This window comes from Copadichromis virginalis, linkage group LG19 (assembly GCF_057382275.1).
Source record: "Copadichromis virginalis isolate Kocher_CV1m ecotype Utaka linkage group LG19, C_Virginalis_male_GT1.1, whole genome shotgun sequence".
NCBI classification, from domain to species: Eukaryota; Metazoa; Chordata; class Actinopteri; order Cichliformes; family Cichlidae; genus Copadichromis; species Copadichromis virginalis.
In genome coordinates, this window is record NC_140636.1 from 2,592,175 (window position 1) to 2,609,361 (window position 17,187).

The 17,187-nt window shown below is 39.7% G+C and overlaps 1 protein-coding gene across 1 annotated transcript; it reads left to right on the forward strand.

Moving 5' to 3' along the window:
* Window positions 1-2,992: 2,992 nt before the first annotated feature.
* On the forward strand, window positions 2,993-10,089 carry gpr135 (G protein-coupled receptor 135). Its single transcript, XM_085442305.1, has 2 exons — window positions 2,993-3,681; window positions 7,679-10,089. The coding sequence occupies exon 2, from the start codon at window positions 7,689-7,691 to the stop codon at window positions 9,021-9,023; it is 1,335 nt and encodes a 444-aa protein (XP_085298431.1). The 5' UTR covers window positions 2,993-3,681; window positions 7,679-7,688; the 3' UTR covers window positions 9,024-10,089.
* Window positions 10,090-17,187: the final 7,098 nt, after the last annotated feature.

A 17,187-nucleotide genomic window follows, 5' to 3' on the forward strand; every position in this document is an offset into this window, starting at 1 on the left:
CTTGAAGCTGACGCTCCGGTGCGTGTGTCAAAAAAATCAACACACTGCTTCAGAAGCACTGTGTCGAAGCTTGATTCGTTTAGCCAGAGTCACGTGATCAGTGACGCCCGAAGCTTCATTTAGAACCTAACTGCTTCGGTATCTGATTCAATAGAAGCGAATCATTCGCGGGATTTGTGGAGTGTTTTGATGGTGACAGATAGCAAACCACTGATATTTTAACTGAGTGATTTGGAGCCAGCGAGGAATAGAGGAGGTTCTGTTGTGTGGGTGTATTTTGAGTTGATTTTGGTCAATCGGGTGGGTTTTCCAGCTTTGCGTTCTTGTTGTTTGCTTTTGTTTTGTGCGTGTTTATTTTATCTGACAACGGGAAAAACGTAAAATGTCAAAAATCTGCTTTTCATAATATAAATATTATTAAATATCTTTAGAAAGACTTCTATTTGACTCTTTACATTTAATGTTATAAAAAGATACATTTTGTTTGAAATAATCTTAAACTGTTAGTCTGCAAAATGTGCAGCAGTTTAATTTATTTATTCTCTTTAGCTGAGAGTTTGTGGGACCCAGGTAGACTGTATAACTGCATCTCTACCAGTTTCTCTGCACTCCAGCCTCTTCTGTTCCATGTGAAAGGATTTTCCTTAAGGCAGGAGAAATGATCTAAATATAAAAGGAACAGGTTCGGCCATCGCACAGTGGAACAAATGTTCTTCTTAAATACAAATGGAAGAGGGTTACCTTAAATGCATCATGTTTTTAATTTGCAAGTTCACAATCAATTCTACCCCCAGGTCAAAAATATGTATAGGAAAATTTCCCTAATGTAATATTATTTATAAAAAAAATACCCGTCTACCGATTAACTGCATAAGTACATGGAGGCGGGACCTCACAGCAGAAGCATAATGTGTGTTGTACATTATTATATGTATATTATATGTAACGTGGTATTTTTTCAATTATTGTATTTAATAATAATAATAGATTGCATTTATATAGCGCTTTTCTAGGCACCCAAAGCGCTTTACAATGCCACTATTCAGTCACTCTCACATTCACACACTGGTGGAGGCAGCTACGGTTGTAGCCACAGCTGCCCTGGGGCAGACTGACAGAAGCGAGGCTGCCATATTGCGCCATCAGCCCCTCTGGCCAACACCAGTAGGCGGTAGGTGAAGTGTCTTGCCCAAGGACACAACGACCAGGACAGAGAGCCCGGTGACCTTCCAGTTACAGATGCGCTTCTCAACCCCCCTGAGCCACGGTCGCCCCAACATCACCAACATCAAGACGTCACAAGCAAAGAAAGACCACGCCATGGTGCATGTTTAAACAAGGAGAGTTTACTGGTCAAAATTATTTATTAAAGAAATTAACAACATTTTTGTCACCCCAAAAAATACACGTTTAAAGCAACACAACGGTGGCCCAATATTAGACAGCATTCCACTCTGTAGAGTGGGCAATCATTACTCAGCAGTTGGTTTTATTTTGTGGATTCAAGCTGCTCTTTGTATTTTTGGCCACCAGATGTCACCAGAGAGGGCTGTGTTGAAAAGCTTGGAGTAATGAACCGTTTTTCAATACAAGCTTCAATGTTTCAGAAAGCTTCATTCATCACTACGGGGACCTGATATGTCTAATATGCTGCTGAGAATATAGCCCAGAAGAAGCGTATAGTGTAGGTTTTATTTTGGAAAGAGCCATTTCTCTGTAATAAACTCTCTTTTCCAAAGATGAGTGATTTCTCGATCAGATAGAGTTATTGTTTTTATAACTTTTTTGTTTCAGCAACATTAAATTTAAAAACTGTACGTTTGAGTTAAAATATATATTTATAATTTTAATAAATGACAAATTAAAAAAGCATGAACATTTTTTTTGTATCGAAAAAATATCAAACCGTGACACCAAAGTATCGACCCGAACCGTGAATTTTGTGTATCGTTGCACCCCTAGAAAGGAGCCCTTCCCGACCCAGCAGCAACAGGTGATGCCACAGCAAAAGGCCTCTAAGTGGACAACCAAGTTAGATTAAGCAGATAAAACATCCACAAATTCTGTGCAATGGCAACAACATACATACCATGTCAATGCACCTGTTCACATGCAGCCGACCAAGCAGCGAGCGACAACAGATGCCAGGAAATTTGCAACATGTTCGCTCAGGGATTGAGAACGGCCGGAAATTTGACCGTCAGTGAGCATAGAGAGGGAGGTGACAGAGCCTCCTTATATACACAGCGCCCCTGCTGGCACTAGGTCAGCATATTCAAAACGGGCATGTTACTCATTGAGAGCAGGCTTAAACCATCCTGCTACATCATGTCAATATTGTGAAAAAATCAGAGGAATTCTTCCAGCACCTTGTTGAATTTATACTATAAATTTAAAAAAGTCAGTTCGGAAGGAAAAAGGGGTCTAGCCTGCTACTAATGAAGTGGCCAGTGTAGCAGTGATTCCTTGTTTATAAAAGCCAAAAATAAAATGCATGATTTCAGCATTGTATAATCTTATATAGCTTTGGGAGGGAAACAGCTTTGTTGTGCTATCTGCTTATTTCGGATGACCCCGCAAAAGTCTGCTGACAGTCCAGGTTTTTGGACACTTGCCCACAAATAAAATACAGAATTACCAAAGTGAAAAGAAAAGTGCTATACTGCATTACTGAAGCTCATATGATCAAGGTTAAGAAATTGTTTCATGTTCTTGTTTTTAATTCAAGGCGCTCAGTCCCCTGCTATCCTCTCCTTGCCGAACACCCGTTCTTCCCTTTTATCAAGATCTACTGTGTGTGTGTGTGTGTGTGTGTGTGTGTGTGTGTGTGTGTGTGTGTGTGTGTGTGTGTGTGTGTGTGTGTGTGAGGGAATATTAGCGTGTATTTCGCCTCTGATAATTATGCCATTAAGTATGGGCTCAGATGGTGCAAAATTGCACACAGGTTGCCATAGCAACTTTATGAGACGTCGGTCCAAGTTTTGAGCACGTTCAAACAAGGCGTGGCTTCTTCGAGTGAGTGAGCGAGAGATGGGTCATAGTAGAGAAGCTGAGAGACGCGATGGATGCTGGAGCCGTCCTGCTCTCGCTTGAAGCTTTGTTCGTTTACAGTCCGTTTATTGCGCCTTCGGTCTCGGTTTATTAACACCGTCCTTAAATCAACCAACAACATGGTCTTCCTCCGACGATTTATTTTATTTTATTTTTTGAGTTAATTTTTTCATAGCGACGCTGAACACAACGGTGATAGAAGAAGAAGATAGACCGAATTTGTTCTCCATACAAAGGCTTGGAGAGGCCCACATCTCAACATCATGATCTAGCACATGCCTAGGACTGCTCGTAGGTGCTTTTGGACGGACGTGTGATGGTTTTCCTGGATATGGAGCCTGCTGTGTGCTGTAAGGATCAGAGCAAGGAAAAGGCTCGATGGACTCTGCTGAAAACAGCTCAGGACACATCCGTATAACTGGCGTTTGGAGCGAAATGACTAACACAAAGGCATCGCTTGTTTGTGTGGACAGTGTAAGAAAACGACTGAGGTAAAAGGAGGAAAATACTGAACAAATAAAGACTTCACAAGCAAATAGCGAGCTTTAGACTATTGACATGGCTGCACCTCAAACGTACAAGGCTGTGAACCAGTCCGCCTATTTAACAGATAGGAGGAAAACATAACAGGTGAGGACTAAACGTATTTAGCTGATATTCAGTTTAATGATGTTTAATTAAAGATTTTGTTTCTAATAGCACAAGGGTACAACTGCTAACTAGCTTTGTAGTATAGTAAACAGATTTTCTTTTAATATTCCAACACTACCTTAGAAGTTATGTCTTTTCCAAATCACTGTAGCTACGGGGGTATACTTTAAAAAAGTTACCAATATGAAAAAAAAGAAGCAAAAAAATGACAGAGGGAAGCACAAACTCATCGACAGATATGCATTTCAATTTGAAATGTGTATTATGTGTATTTATTAATGCATTAAATAAAAACAGGCAACAGGTGGCTCCACTTTGAACTAGCATCTTACAGTTTTGATCAAACAGTGAATCCCAGTTTGATTCTGTAGAAAGTTCTTTCTTACTGTATAAACTTTATAAACAAAGAAAGGAAATGCAAAACATCTCAAACAAAATGATCTACAAAACTAAAACAAAACGGAGCAGGAGGCTTATCCAGATAAGCTTGTCGACAATTTCTTAATTAAAATGGTTACTATATACAAATATACATATACAAATGCATAGATGTGCATCCATGTGTACAGATACATCTTTGAACCTACAGACAAATACTTTTTCATATCACCAATATAATGATATTCTCATTCTATACAATAGCACAGCTCATAACGTGAATACCTAATCTTTCATTTTTATACACATAAAATATGTATTGCTTATATTTATCTTAAATTGTGCAATATTTTTACTTTCTTTAATTTCTTTGTCTGGGCTGTTCGACAAAGTCACTCCACAAACTGATATGCACGTTTTTAAGAGCGTTGGCTGCACATGGCTGCTTTAAATTGCATTTTCTGCTCACGCCGTACCTTCCCTCTCTATTCTTAAATAAATTCTGAATATTACTTGGAAACATAGTATTTCTTGTTTTGAACATCACCTGTGTGGTTTTAAATTGTACTAAATTCATGAATTTCATAACTTGTGGTTTCAAAAAAGGTTTATTTGTGTGTTCACAATCCCAAACATTGTGTCCTTATTGCTCTTTTTTGCATCGTGCATATTTTTTGTAAAGAAGTTGTTCTGTGTTGTGTAACAGCTAAAACAGATTCATATAACAGGAAGGCTATAACGGCAAGAATATGTACTGATGATGCTTTCCTGGAGTCAATCTAAGAACCACTCAATGAGGTCATAGTCCTTAAAGCTGGGCTTTATTTCATGCAGGTCACTGTGGAGCGTTATTGAAATGGCTTTTACGTAAAGACAGAAAGGCAGCAGGCATGGAGTGCTCACAGAGCTATTTACAATCAAAAAATGTCCAACAAAATGGACCATACCACTATTAAGCAGCCAGTGTAACAGTGGCGTGGTCCATGTGGTTTCCTTTCCCGTGTTGATGGTCTTGGAGACAGTGAGAATAAAGACCACGATTAAATGAGTTACCAGCAGCTACTTTAGCAATCATTAAACCAACATAGAGACTCTAATCTAAAACTGTGTCTGAAGCAAGGGATGTGGCTTTTTTTTTCCTTCCTTCATTAACAGAGTTGCCTTTGAGGACGGGCCTGCAGGATAGTGTGCCTTTTCCATCTTTTATGACTTCATAGAAATAAACACCCGTGCAAATTTTCATGAGACTGTCACCAAAATGCAGCAGCCAACTGAGTGAATCGAGAGCAGAAAGTTACTGATGCACTCCATTTACACAAGGAATAGCACCGATAACCAACGGCATCGACAGAACTGATATGAATTCTTAGAACTGACTGCTATTAGTGGTGTAGTGACACATTCAGGCCTTTTACAACAGCTCACCCAGGGGATGAAACAAAAATACAATAACGCTTGTTAAACATGAATTTTTTTTATCAAATTAAACTATAGTGTTGCTAATTAGTTTTATTCACATTTCTTTATATTTAACAAAATAATTTGTTGATCTAATGTAAGGCCATGTGAAACCTTTCAAAGGCCTTCTTTGCACCTAAAGACAGAAAAGCTTTTTTTGGTTTTTTATTAATGTTATATACCATGCCTTCCATTTCTCAGTTTTTTGTTTGACCAGGACTAGTGTAAAGTCTTTATATAATGCTTTAACAAAAAAAAATTTAATTATACAACTCAGTTTGAAAACCATCTGGTCCCACTTGTTTGCAGATTTTATACTTAACACCTAATTCCAATTTCTTCTTTGGCAATTTCTGCTACAGGTGTTCATCAATTGCTCTAAAGATTCAGTTTATTTCAACAGGCTCTGTAATAGTAATGTCGTTTTCTCTGGCCCCCTCCCCAATCAGACCAGGAGTGACATGTTTAGCCGCATGTTCTCCTTAAATTGCTGGCTGTCTGAGTGGTCTCCAAAAAACCATGTGGGCTTCACAGATAATTGGGAAACTTTCTGGAGGAAACCTGGTCTTGTTAGGAGAGATGGCATCCATCCCACTTTGGATGGAGCAGCTCTCATTTCTAGAAATCTGGCCAAATTTATGACCCTCCCCCCCAAAAAAAGAATAAAAAAAAATATGACTATCCAGAGTCCAGGAAACAGAGTTTCAGTCTTAGGCTGTGTCCCAATCCAGCGACCGCACGCTGTAGTATGAGAAGTGTGGAAGTGCAAGGCTTGTGAAATGGGACGGTCTGGCCTTCGTCAGGCTGCTCAGGTTGCCTAGCAACCTTGATACTAACTGCAAGAAACGTTTCATACAGCTTTGTGTGACAGAAATGAAGGAGAAAAATGTTTTTTTGTTCATTCATTTTTTTTATGACATCACTGTGATTAGTTGAGTATCTGAGGCTGAGACCACGGGACTGTAAAACATGATTGTTGGGCTTCATTTCTGTGCTGAACAGTCATTTCAAGATTAGTTAGTAAATAACAATTAGCTGATGTTGTTCATGAGACTAAAGTCATCTGACTTTTCTCAAATCTCACTTACATATAATATGGCCAATATTATATTCATTTATTACAGCAGTAATAAATCATAATAATCTGACAATAATAATAATCTGACATATGTGTAAAAAGAAAATGTACGAGCTGTGATAACTGTGTCTGATAGAATGAAGAGTCGACTGATATATGAAATATTCCTTTATTGGGTGAGAAAATCAGACCATGTCATAACTGCTGTAAGTCACACAGAATAGATATCAGAGCCTTAAACAGGCTGACGTCTGCTAAATGGGTCAAACTGGGCAGAAAGTATACAAACACATAACATCCTTATAGAATATGATGTAACACTATAGATCAACTTAGCTCAGAATATATATTAAACCCAAGTTAGTACAAACATCGCTAAAGTCACATAACTTTGCCGACATGTGGCCAACAGGAATGTTTTAATGTTCTACATTATTAAACATTCGCACATAAATAAGTGACATAATATTCAGTACTTACTTTTAAAAGTTTACTCTTCAGCCGCTCCGCTTCAGCTGTCTGCCGTATTTTTCAGCAAAATTATCCACACCCGCCGCCGCGCTATGAATTGTGGGATATATGGGACCACGAAGTGTACACCGGAACACACTTCAAATTTGGGGAAATCGACGGCGCATTTGGAGTACACTTCGGATTGGGAGAGCCGTCGTCACGACGCTGTGACGTAATAGGTCTCAAAATGCGTGCGGTCGCTGGATTGGGACTCAGCCTTACACGCCTCTATGCAGCTTCTCTCCTCCTGCTACCCCCCCAAAACCCCATCTCCATTGAGACTGTGTCAGCTCCCAAACAGACAAAAAACAAACTAAAAACCAGCAAAAACAACTTAAACATAAAAATCCAGTATCCACATCTGAACCAAAGAGTAAAACAGTGAAATGTGGATTATTACATGTTAGGTCTCTCCTCCAAGTCTGTTAGTAAATGATTAATAATTGATCAACACATCGATTTACTCTGCCTTACAGAAACCTGGTTGCAGCAGTGAAAACTTTGTGTCCACAGTTTTTTGAACAATAATTTCTCCATCTTGTTCTTTAGGGTTATTTCCATGGTGACCAACCTCATGGCTACCGCTACAGAGACCATAGTGCAAACCACAGGAAACCTGTCAGACCATAAAGACCAAAGAGGAAGTGAATTTGGTCGTACCCATCAGGAACTAAACCCGTCTGTGCTGAGTGCTGCTGAGAGTAACTCTGTTCTCCATGGAATCATAGTGGCAGCTCAGGCACTGATACTGCTGTCTGTATTCCTTCTCTCCTGTCTTGGTAACTCAGCAGTTGTCGTCGTTATCATCAAGCACAGGCAACTTCGAACAGTGACTAATGCTTTTATCATGTCGCTGTCGCTATCGGACTTCCTCACGGCTGTCTTGTGTCTGCCATTCTCTTTTGTTATGCTTTTCAGTAAGGATGGAGTCTGGATGTTTGGGGATCGTTTCTGTGTTGCCAATGGGTGTTTGAACACCTGCTTTGGTATTATCGCCACCCTGACAATGACTTTGATATCCTTTGATAGGTACTATTCCATTGTCAGACAACCACAGGCTAAAATAGGCAGACAGAAAGCAGCCCAGTTATTGATTGCAGTGTGGATAACTGCTGTCATTTTCTCTCTGCCTTGGTATCTGGTAATCCGAACACCTAAAGAAATCCACAAGCAAGGTTTTTACCACTGCATGTATGTGTTCCACTCTGGCACCTCACTCATGGGAACAGCTTATAGCATCTGTCTGATCATTGTATGTTATTTATTGCCTTTTTGCCTGATGTGTTTTTGCCATTACAACATTTGTAAGACTGTTCGGCTCTCAGAAATACGAGTCAGGCCTGTGACCACATATGCATACTTACTTCGATTTTACAGTGAAATGCGAACAGCCACCACAGTTCTGATAATGATTGTTTTCGTTATTTTTTGCCGGGGGCCATATTGTCTAATGGGGCTAGTTACTGCTATAGGGGACTACACATTTAATCCTGCAATGGACACAGTGGCCATTTGGCTAGCTTGGGCAAATGGAGCCATTAACCCTCTGATCTATGCTCTGAGGAACCCAAATATAGCCATGTTACTGGGACGCAGTAGAGAGGAGGGCTATCGGACCAGAAATATTGCTGCATACCTCTCCAGCCAAACTCAGAACCACGAGGCCCGGTTTAACAATGCAGAGAGGATAAAAGATCGCTACCTGAGTCGCGCAGGGCTTAACAGCCAGCTGTTGACTTCGAGTCCTGGAAAAACAGGAGGGGGAGGAGAAGTGTCAATGTGGGCTTGTAAAAACCCTGCTGTGTACTTCTGTAAGGACACTCAGCAAAATACTGCATCACTGCCAAACTCAGTTGGCGCTCAAAAGACAAAGAGACCTGACACGAGCCTTTGAGATTGTAGAGTTTGCATTATCTAAGAGTTGGTTTCATCATAAGTGTTATTGCTATGAATCAAGATTTGTTTTAAAGACTCGATACTGTGTATGACTCCTGAGACCAAAACTCTTATGTTTATGATTAACATTGTGCTCCAGGTATGAACAACACAAAGAATAATTTGAGTTGTTCATACTAAAATGATCATATTTACACTGTGCAAGTATCATCCTGGATGATACCATTAGGTCCTCTCAAACATACTCATTTAAACTGACTGAAATGAGTATGTTCTTGTTCTGTGACACAGAATGCTAAAGGGTGCAAAATAGCTCATGTCTGAGTTTGAACATCTTTATATCTGTCCTTAATCTTAAATGTGCCACACAGCATATGTACTGTTCACGTCATTTCCCCTGTCCTCACCAGCAAATTAACATTGTCTATTGTTTGTTTAGCATATTAAAGCAACATAATTAGATGCCACTCTCCTAATATCCCTACCTATCAGTGGCTCCAACATGACTTTAGTTGGAGCCACTGATAGGTCAGTCAGACCAGGAAGTAGCATTGTGGCATTTTTCCACAAATGCTTCAAAAAGATATTCATTACAGAGCTGGCTATCAAACTGCTACTCTGGGGAAGCCTGTTAATGCGCCCGTTAACACGCGGCATACTACTGCCATGCAGTAACAATGGCTCATAAACCACAATGTGAGCCTGCTAGATTGTGAACACAACATATTCAGTAAATAATTCTACGACTGATTTCTCCTCTAAGCCTCTCTTGTGATGAATTTAGTGTTATAATAAAATTGATAGTTGAGTATAGGTAGTAGGCATTAGCCTCCTGTTGCGTGGCCTGTCAGCTCTTCACCGGCTATAGCCGGTGTAACACTGACCTCAAAAGTACTTTCCGAAGGTAAAATATGTGAACTTCTGAATAATGCACACTTGTAAATTTAAACAGCATGTGGTATCTACAAACATTTGTGTACAATGATGGTACAGCTTCTGAAATACTGATGTTTTAAAGTCCATAAAATTAAAATACTAAAGAAAAGAAAAAGGGTCTTATTAAATCTCCAAAAGTTGATTCTGTTCATCTGGACGTAGCGTCCAGATGAACAGAATCAACTTTTGGAGATTTACTTACCTGGATGATTGAGATGCATCAAGAGGTGTTACTAAATGTGTATGTGCTACATTGTTAGTAGCCTTTGTGTACTTTTTTTTTTTTTTTAAATGAGGTGGCATTTCTGAATTATTTCCTGACTCAGATATTTTAGTTCCCAGCGTTACAAAGCAGTCACACATGATCCTTACCTTGTGAGAGACCGGCATTTCAATACAGTATACTTACATGTATTCTAATGATGGTGATGCCACTCTCATATACACCAAAAGAATTGATTTCCTGAAGTAAATGCAGTGTGAATAGATAGATGAATGTTTTGAGCTGAAATGTAATAATTTCTAACTGATAAGTTAGAAATGTTGAATGAGCTGAAATACAAATCATTCAGCTAAAAGTGCAGAACTGTTGAAAGTTCACATAGAAGTTGGAAAGTAGCTGGACACCTTTAAAATGTACAGTACATTAGAAAAAGCTGACTAATGACAAAAGAAAATTTAGAGTCAGAAACCATCTGAATGAATATTGAAAGCTCACATTCTTTAAATCACTAGAAGTGTGGAATTGTGTATTTTAAATTTCTAAACTGAAGCATCTTAAATTCTTAAAATAAAAACAATATTTGCATGTCTGCTCTAATCCGCTGTGTGTGTAGATCAGTGGCTTCTTCTGAAACTGAAGTGATGGACAACAGCCTCTTGCCAGAGGACAATGTGATAAACAGTTCATGTGAGGGGTCGTCAGCATCGTCTTAGTAGAGATGATGACGTGCTGCTTTCTGCTTTTGTTGCTTCCTCTCAAACAGGAAGTCAGAGATCCACCTGAAAGTGGGACTAAAGTCCTGAAAAAGTAGCCTGGCATAAGTTCCCGCAGAGTCCAGATTCTCTGTCGAGAAAGAGCTCATTCAAATCTTTGGAAAGTTATCAACTGACACTAATGAACCGTGTGTGTGTGTGTGTGTGTGTGTGTGTGTGTGTGTGTGTGTGTGTGTGTGTGTGTGTGTGTGTGTTTGTGTTTGGGGGTGTGTTTTTGTGACCTCCTGCCCCCAAAAAGGTCATAAAAGCAGGAAGTTTACTAAACAAGAAAACAGAACCCTCACATAGGATGTCCCATAATAAAACACTAGAGCCTCCCCCACCAACAAACTGGCTGGGGAGGTGGTCAGAAACAGATCCTACAGTTTGAACCAAGACTTATAAATTTAAGTACAATAATGGCAACATTTAACAATTTGACTCCAACATAAGCCATAATTCAATTCAATTCAATTTTATTTATACAGCGCCAAATCACAACAAAAGTCGCCTCAAGGTGCTTTATATTGTAAAGTAGACCCTACAATAATACATACAGAGAAAAACCCAACAATCATATGACCCCCTATGAGCAGCACTTTGGCAACAGTGGGAAGGAAAAACTCCCTTTTAACAGGAAGAAACCTCCGACAGAACCAGGCTCAGGGAGGGGCGGGGCCATCTGCTGCGACCAGTTGGGGTGAGAGAAGGAAGACAGGATAAAGACGTGCTGTGGAAGAGAGACAGAGATTAATAACAGATATGATTCAATGCAGAGAGGTCTGTTAACACATAGTGAGTGAGAAAGGTGACTGGAAAGGAGTAATAAAGCAGAGACGTAGACGTTACACTGCTCTGTCATGGTGAAGAGAGAACCGAGCGTAATCTATGGTGATGAGCTTTATGGATAGTGACGGAAAGAATGAGATGAAATGAGGAAAGGCGCTTTCTCCAATGGGTGGCTGTGCTTTTCCTTATCAATTTACTAAACCATCCATTAGTACTGGTACTACACTAAAGCCTATTAAATACAACAACCAACCCATAATTATTTTAGACGTGTAACATTACAATAGTTGCTGTTACATTCCCTAGGATGATATTAGTTTTTACTTTGTGAAATAATGTCTGGTGTTTTGTCTAAGCGCCACCTCCTCTTGATTAGGAGCTGTTGCCTGAATCAAGCCAATCAGAAATCAGCAGAGCCCCATATAAAGTCCATGGAGCTGTGTTTCTGGTCCTTCTGGCCATTGTGACTGCCATACGTGTGCAGGCTTACATACCTTTGGAATTGTATGTATATCTTATGTGACTGTGGCCAGACTGCCTGTAGGGGAGAGCTGCCTTTGCTTTGTGAATCCTTGTTTTCTCCTGTTTATGTGCTGGTTAGGTAGGTTATTGTTGTAGGTTGTATATTTGTTTTCTTTGGAATTAGGTAAGTTCCTTTTATTTTCTATTAGGGATGTTTTGTCTGTTATGTTGGCTTTAGCTCTCCCTGAAGTTAAATGTCAGTCTGAACTAGAGCATTAAACTAGGAGGAAATAAACCTTTAAAAACTGCTATCTTGACTCCTCAATCACTGCTTTAACTTTATATTAGTCCATCCTATCCCTAGCCTGATAGCTAAAGTTAACTTTAAAAGGCAGTTACAATTGATATCTTAAATTCACATGTTTTTTCATATACATTTCTAAGTCAGCACAAACTAACTACTTGGCCAAGCTTAAAATAAATTCAATTATATTAAGATTACTATCTCAAGTTATCCTACATCATACCTTATGAACAAATCATCTCAGTCAAATCAGGCCTGGAAAGGTGGAAGAATGGACCATAGAGTTTTCACCTCCTTACCTATGAAATAAGCATGATGAAAAGGACTTAGGTCCTATGAACTTTTAAGGATGTTTTGTTTATGGCAAATATCACAAATATCATTATTTTGGACACAAACTGTAATCTTGATTATTTAACAAGGTGATTAAGTTAAACATTTACTCAACTTTAAAAATATATATTTCTAAACAATTAAATTTCCTGAAATTTAAATTCAAATAAAAGAATTACCATCTAGCCCTGCAGGCTGGTCAAAAAATTCTCTCCACCACTTCTTGTCGGTTGGTTAGCTATCACCAGTTTGTCCATCTGTACCTGGAAGTCCCATAGGATCTTAGCTCAGTCATTGTGAACCACCCTAGGGGGCATACCCCTTTTAGACCTAGGTACTTCCAGGTTATACTTAGCACATATGTTCCTGTACACCAGCCACCAGCCGCTGTATGTCGTTCTTACTAGTACAGCCAGGTTCTGCTATGGTTCCCTAGCAACTATGAAATTAGTGGCTAATAATGTTTTATACAGCATTGTTTCGGGTGGCTGTGGCTCAGGTGGTAGAGCAGCTCAGCTACTGATCGGAAAGTTGGTGGTTCGATCCTTGGCTTCCCCAGTCTGCATGCCAAATATCCTTGGGCAAGATACTAACCCCAAGTTGCCCTCCGATGCGTTCATCGTGTGAATGTAGTTTAGTTTGCACTTATGTTTAGAAGTAAATGGGTGAATGAGGCATGTTGTATACAGCGCTTTGAGTACTCCGGGAGAGTAGAAAAGCGCTGTATAAGAATCAGACCATTTACCATGTTTTACATAAATAAAGCAGGAAATCTTCATTTTATCTAATTTGTCTTACTTTAGTTGACATGTTTCATTGGTATAAAATGAATCTGAGGCTGAGAGACCATGGGACTGTAAAAACATGATTAGGCTGCAACAGTAAATTTAACATTAGCTAGTAAACAGCAGTTAGCTAATGTAGTTCATGAGACTAGAGTCTGTTACACTTTGGTATTATAATGGAAATATAATATGGAAATATAATATGGCCATCATTACATTTTTTATTTTAACATATGAAATATATTTAATCCAAATTTTACAGCAGCGAAATGTAACTCTGTTTCAAATACTGAAGTTTAGTAAAAGTTCAAGGTGCATTTATTTCTGTTTGATATCACTCTTTATCTTCTCACAAACAAATATGTCACAGCTTATATACGGCTGTATTATATATACACTACCAGTCAAAAGTGTGGACACACCTTCTCATTTAATGGACTTTCTTTATTATAATGACTATTTACATTGGAAAATTCTCAGTGAATGCATCAAAACTATGTAGTAAACAAAAAAGTGTGAAAAAACATGTTTCATATTTTAGATTCTTCAAATTGGTCACACTTTGCTTTGATTACTGCTTTGCACACTCTTGGCATTTGCTCAGTGACTCGATGAGGTTCATTCATTGATGCCTTCAGCAAAATTCTGCAACATTAATAGTAATGAACATACAGAAAAACCATTAAATGAGAAGGTGCGTACAAACTTTTGACTGGTTTTGACTTGTTCTTTAGCACCACTCCATTTATCTAAAACATTTTAGTTCAGGGGCCACATGGAGAAAAGTCTATTCTCAAGTGGGCCGGACTGGTAAAATCATTGTATATATAACTTAAAAACAACAACTTCAGATTGTTTTCTTTGTTTTAATACGATCAACATAAAAATAAAGCTAGAGCCTGCGGACAGTATGTTCAAAATAGTACAGGCACAACATAGCTAATAATCATAAAACATCTCAAGTTATTTGAAAATTCTGAGGACAAAGAACAAGCACACAGTGCCTCAGTGATTCACAGAACTGTTTCACAGATCACAGAACTACATCAGGGTGTCTCTTGCAGCACTTTCAGTGGGGTTGCATAGTTTATTTGACTCCTGATACCTGGCATCTTTTAGCTTTCACCAGCTCATCAATATCAGGCTTCACATCCTGAGCGGCAGCTAACTTCAGGATGTAATTCAAGTGCCTGTGCGTGAGCCTTGAGCGCAGTTTTGTTTTATTTATGCTCATTACAGAGAAAACTTGCTCACAAAGATACGCGGTTCTGAATATGCACAATAGTTTTGCAGCGAGGGCATCAAGTTGGGGTAACCTGGCAAGAGATTCTGATAGAATGTGTTCAAGCCAGCTGCGTCAAATTTGCCCTTCAAATCCGAGTCACGCTGCAAGTCTATTATTTCAAGTTGGATCCGGACGGGCAGATCAAAGGGATTCATGGTGAACGGCGAGCAAAAAACTTTGAAGTCTTTCCCCAGTTCACCAAAAATCTGAAATCGTTGCTCAAACTCTAGTAACAGTCCCGTTATTTTATCTTTAAACCGCTTCATATCTGCCACACTTTGGAAGTGAGCTGCATCACCACCAGCGAGCTGCGTCTCCCACAATAACAGCATCAACTTGAAAGAACGTATGCTGTCATAATACTGCGTGACAACTTTGTTGCGTCCTTGCAGCTGTTTGTTCAAGTTATTCAGGTGCTCTGTAACATCCACCATAAATGCAAGGTTCTGCATCCATTCTGCAGAATGAAATTCTAACACTGGTTTGCCCTTTTCTTCCATAAACTGTTCAATTTCTTCTCGTAAATCAAAGAAACGCCTCAGCACAGCACCTCGGCTCAACCATCTTACCTCAGTGTGGTAACGCAGGCCATAGATGTGGTCTTTCTCTCTGAGAAGACTGTCAAACTGACGGTGATTGAGGCTTCTGGATGAAATTAACAGTTTGGATGACCACCTTCATGACGTTATCTATTTTCAGTGACTTGCAACACAAAGCCTCCTGGTGCCAAATACAGTGAAAAGTCCAAAAACCACGTCCTCCATTTGCAGATTGCACTTTATCACTGAACTTTTTTACAACGCCTGCTTTCTTCCCGATCATTGAGGGCGCACCATCTGTAGCCAGGCTGACAGCGCGGGACCAGTCCACTCCGACCCTGTCCAGCGCGCCGACAGCTGCGGTCGTTGTATCTGTCATCGGTACCAACTCCACGAACTCCTCGGTGACGGTCAATGTGTCATCAACTCCGCGGATGAAAATTGCCAGTTGTGCAACATCTGTAATGTCCGTGCCTTCATCAATTGCAACTGAAAACACAATAGATTACTTTATTTTTGGCTTCAACTGGCTGTCCAAGTCCGCTGAAAGATCAGAAATCCTGTCGGCAACTGTGTTTCTTGTCAGGCTGATATTTGCAAAGGCCTGGCGCTTTTCAGGGCACACAATCTCCGATGCCTTCATCATACATGTTTTTACAAATTCACCCTCACTAAATGGTTTTGAAGCTAGTGCAATGTCGTTAGCAACGAGGTAGCTAGCTTTCACTGCAGCATCACTGATGTCTCGGCTGTGAGTAAACACAGACTGCTGTTTCTTCAGACCCGCCAACAGTTCATTCACCTTCTCTCTTCTCCGCTGTCCTTGAAAGTTGTCATATTTGTCGGCATGAAGACTCACATAGCGGCGATGGAGGTTATATTCTTTCAGCACTTCAACATGCTGGGAACACACCAAACATACAGCTTTCCCATTCACTTCCGTGAATAAATAGGAGGATGACCATTTTTCTTGGAACACTCTGGATCCACTTTTCTCTTTTTTGACAGAGACATATTGCACATCAGGTTTAAATTTTGCGGGCAAAACAAAGTAGCTCACAATTGCTATTGCACCATCCAATGGACACAATTGGAACAGCAGTTTCTTTATTTAAAAATTGCTGCTCATTTTTATACTTTACAAAATCATCTCACAGGCCGGATTAAACCCATTTGCGGACCTGATCCGGCCCGTGGGCCGTACGTTTGACACCCCTGATCTAAAAGCTTACTTAAGTGGGTAAAACGAAAATTCACAAGCTGTGATCAATTGCATCTGATAAAATGAAGAGTAGACTGATCTGCTCATAACCTCTCCAACAAATATGAATGAAAACACATAGCATCCTTATAAAATATGATGTAATTTGATCTTTTTCCATCGCTACCTGCATTCCAAATATTTTATTTTTGTGAGACATGTATGCCACTCTAAAATGATCACAGATCCATCCGTGGCGACCCCCGGCGCCTGTCTCCTCGCTTCCATCACACCTCCCCCGCTCTTCCTTATCTCCAGCCTAACCTTTATCAACGAATTCAACGTAACATCGCGCTGTTATGTACTCTGTGTCGTACTAACTACACTCCTTTATAGCGGCATGGTCAATGATGGTGCGTGCTGTCTGGGAAGACAAACTGTACAAACCATGGCACATGTGGTCTGTCGCCCCTGGTGGAGGTTCTTGTGCAGACAAAAACAAAACAAAAGCAGCATTCAAGACTGCGAATCACTAACAGCTTGATTGATTTGG